This window comes from Triticum aestivum, chromosome 5B (assembly GCF_018294505.1).
Source record: "Triticum aestivum cultivar Chinese Spring chromosome 5B, IWGSC CS RefSeq v2.1, whole genome shotgun sequence".
Classification (NCBI taxonomy): domain Eukaryota; kingdom Viridiplantae; phylum Streptophyta; class Magnoliopsida; order Poales; family Poaceae; genus Triticum; species Triticum aestivum.
This window is the reverse complement of record NC_057807.1, coordinates 329656538-329660446: the sequence shown is the minus strand read 5'-3', so window position 1 is coordinate 329660446 and position 3909 is coordinate 329656538. Positions and strand designations below refer to the sequence as shown.

Below are 3909 nucleotides of genomic sequence, written 5' to 3'. Positions count from 1 at the left end.
CGTTTTATTGCCTCATATCATGCCATTCGGCGTCCCACAACGCACAATGAACTTCAGAATGATCTGATTGAAGAGTGGTGAGCATGGTATGGACGACAAAGAGCATCATGATTTCTGCATTCGACATTGTATTATTCATGAACTATTTGTTGTGTTTATTGCACTATTTGTTGTACTGAACGATAAACTATTTGTTTGAGTTGTAATGATAACGAAATTGAACTATTTATTGTTGATTTATTTGTTTGTTTGATCATTTTTGCTCTTCTTCTTTGAAATGTATATGTGGTTTGTGCGGCGCGCGCGCGTTGTATTTTTGCGCTCCGCTGGAGCGGCGCGCGCGCTGCATTATAGCGCGGCTGCTGGAGCCAGCGCTGGCGGCCGCGCTAAACCAGCCGAAGCGCACGTGGCAAACAGATTTTTTATGCGCGGCGCTTAGCGCGGCTGTTGGAGATGCTCTTAGGGCTTGTTTGGTTTCAATAAGTCACCTGGCTTATAAGTCAGGTGACTTAAAACTAGTGACTTATAAGTCACGTCTGTTTGGTTGTCACCTGACTTATAAGTTATCTTCCAACACCTTCCCACACCAATCTGCATCATGCAGGTGGTGGGACCCACGCAAAAGGGAGTGACTTATAAGTTTAAGTTGTGGTGGAGCAACTTATGACTTATAAGTTGTGGTGACTTATAAATTGGGTTTGTTTGGCAAAATGAGTCACTTTTTGCACTTTTCGACTTATAAGTTGGTGACTTATTTGAAACCAAACAGGCCCTTAGACTTACTCCAGCCTGTGAGGCATTGGGTCCTGGAGAAACTCCTAGGAAACTAAGCTTGACCTATGAAGAGGATTTGGGTGACAATTTTGTTTAGCCGATCGACGTGGGTGGTCGACGACCGCGTGGTAAACGTGGTAAGTAACCTCGGGCGTCTTATCAACACATAATACGAAGTGTTTTGATGAACTACAATGCATTCATTTTCATTGTTCACAACCAAATCGCCAACAAAAGAGAAATGTAAAAGGAGATCGATCAATGGACAACATGGTTTTATTAACTTCGACATAATCCACCGAAAAGGAGCAACAGTAACAACTTTCCACAACATTGGAAATTTCGGCAGAAGGAGCGATCGACGCGCAATCGAGCGTTTCCATCTCAAAGAATAGTGCTACAAATGAAGATCGACCCAACTGCACTGCAGGAGCCGATCTTCGGGTCTTGCTTTCCAGATAAGCAAAGTTTGAATAGTACGTAACCCCTAACCACCCCTAGCAATCACCCACTTATTCGGCCCACCGACAGGTGGGGCCGCCCGGGAATCAGCATCTCCGCCAAGCATATTCACATGCACACGGCCACATCTACCACTCCCCGTTCCAAACTTTTTTTTTACTCGGCGGAGGGCAGGACACGGAGGGGCCGATGCCGCCTCCGCGCTGCGTGCTCGCGCCGCCACCCGAGGACCACCGGCGCCGCCTCTGCGACCGCTCCACGGCCGCTGTCATCGGCGTCCCACCACGCCTGGCCACTCCCCTGCCCGCTCGCCATGCTGGCGCCCCACAGCCTCACCGCCTGCACACCCCCTCCGGACGGGAACCTGGCTCCTCCCCGGCACCCGACGCCGGAGAATCGCCTCGGCAGGTCCTGCCACGTCCGCACGACGGCGCCGCCCCACGGGAAGCAGCCGTCGAGGCCGTCGGCGGCGCCCTCGAAGTACCCGATCCTCCTCACGGCCTCCTCCTCCTCGCCGGACGAGCTGGTGGCCGCCTCATCGGAGCTCTCATCATCGTCCTCGCCGTCGGAGTCGGACTCGTCGTCCCCGGACGAGTAGTAGGTGGAGATGTGCGAGGATATGACCTCCTTCCCGCGTGAGCGGAGGCGGAGGATGAGCACCTGCAGCCTGCCGAGCAGGCTGGGCAGCGTCGCGAGCGCCGCCAGCGCCACGGCCAGCGGCGCCCACATCTCCGCGAGCAGCGCCGCGAGGCTCGGCCCACGAAACCGCCCCACCCCGGCCTCCAGCATCGTCGCTGCGGCCGCCTCCATCATGGCCGATAGCTCAGCTGAACTCTCCCCGAAACCGGCAGAGAAGAACCAGAAACCTCACACGTTATCTCGTTGTGTACGCGAGACGGGAGGAGGAAGACGAAGAGAGAGAGGAGGTAGGAAGTGGCGAGGAGGAGACGACGCCCTTTTGTTTTTATAGGCACACGGGGCGGCCATTTTTTAACGCCTATTGGTCAGGCCTAACGGGGCGGGTCCGGGGTGTCAGTGGCGCTGGGCGTGCGGTGCGTGGGGGAGAGAAGTGGTGCTCGCAGCGGGCGGAACGGGACGCTTGGGCGACGTGCGGTCGCGTGTACCCCGCGATTTAATTAAAACGTGTTCGGGTAAGAACGAGCTCGTCTCCATGGCATGTGGGGGTTCTCGCTGTTGACCCCACATGTCATCTGCAGGGTAAATAGTAATACGCGGTGAAGGCTCGTTCTCGGCTTCTGGACGCGACCGAGATGGCGTCTTGGGGCGAGCGCAGTGAGTCAGCAGCGGCCGTGTGCGCGGGTCTGACATGTGGGCCAGGGTGCCCAATTGGGACTCTTTGCTGTTACACGCCACGTGGCCGCGGGACCCAACTGGATCAAGGCCTGCGTGATCTGTGAGTCAGCCTCGCGTGTCCCCGGTCCTGTGGGGACGGACGGCTGTGGCGTCGGCTTGCCGGATCGAGTGGTCGAGATGCTACTGGATCCCGTCTGGATCCGTAGCCACTACTTGCCTGACACGACCGAGCTCCTCCGCCTTGGAGCTACAAGGTTCTGGGTGCTTTGCCTTGGCTGGCTCGGCAGGTTTCTCTGCAATTGTGTTTTGCTTGCTTGGGAGCGGGAAGTAAGCTTAAATTAGGTCTTGATTGCATTATACTAGTACTTTCAATTGTTTTTTTGTTTTCAGAAATTTCCAATCTATTCATCTTCAATCATGACAATACATCAAACACCAGAAATAACAAAAATTGCATCCAAATTCGTACATGATCTAGCGACGACTACAAGCACTGAAGCAATCGTCCCTCTCTTGCAGGAGTCGGACACAACTTGTTGTAGTAGTCAATCGGGAAGTCATCGTGCTAAATCCCCATAAGACCAACACACCATAACAAGCGGCGGAGGAGAAGCACGCGAAAACCACTTTTCTTCTCAAGTTTCAATTGCATGTGGAAGAGAATTCCTTATAAGAAGGTCTAACTGTTTCTCAAAATCCGGTGTGGTACTAAACTTCCACCACTTCCCTTGTCATGACACCTACATGATCCCTTAGAGATTTTTCTGAAATTGTTGGATGAGCCTAAAGCTCACCCCATATTTCAACAATCTTAAGCTACTATTTTGTTCATGCACTTGCATGTTTGCCATGTTAGTTAGACAAAAAATTCCTTTGCTATGATCTAGTCTTAGGGCACAAAACGAATGTGTGTTCCTATAGTATTTTTCCATTTAAATACCATACTGGCTTGTAAAACGTGTATTTTGACAAAAAGTGTAGTTAATTAACAATTTTGTAATTTATGTATAGGAAAACTTAGGCCTTCTTTGGTTTGGAGGAATTTTATAGGAATTCTAAAAGGATAGAAATTTTGTACGAAAAATTCCGTTGGAGACGTTTAGTTTGTAGGAATGGATTACTATTCCTACGTAGGATACAAACCAATATTTCACATTTCAAAGAAAAAAACATTAGCCTAAACTCAATGAAAAAATTTATATCCTATGAATCAAGTGACATCTCTTTCCCTATAGGAAATGAGATGCATGTCATCTCACTTCTTATGATTTTCCTATTCCTATGACACTCCCATCTTATGAACCAAAGGAGGCCTTAGCTAGGTGCATCTCAAATGATGTGTTGTGGACTCAATTGGAT

At 50.5% G+C, this 3909-nt stretch overlaps 1 protein-coding gene across 1 annotated transcript; it reads right to left on the bottom strand.

Moving 5' to 3' along the window:
- Positions 1 to 1036: 1036 nt before the first annotated feature.
- On the bottom strand, positions 1037 to 2177 carry LOC123111682 (uncharacterized). The gene has a single exon (XM_044532527.1). It carries the CDS (start codon positions 2047 to 2049, stop codon positions 1393 to 1395), a length of 657 nt encoding a protein of 218 aa, XP_044388462.1. The 5' UTR covers positions 2050 to 2177; the 3' UTR covers positions 1037 to 1392.
- Positions 2178 to 3909: the final 1732 nt, after the last annotated feature.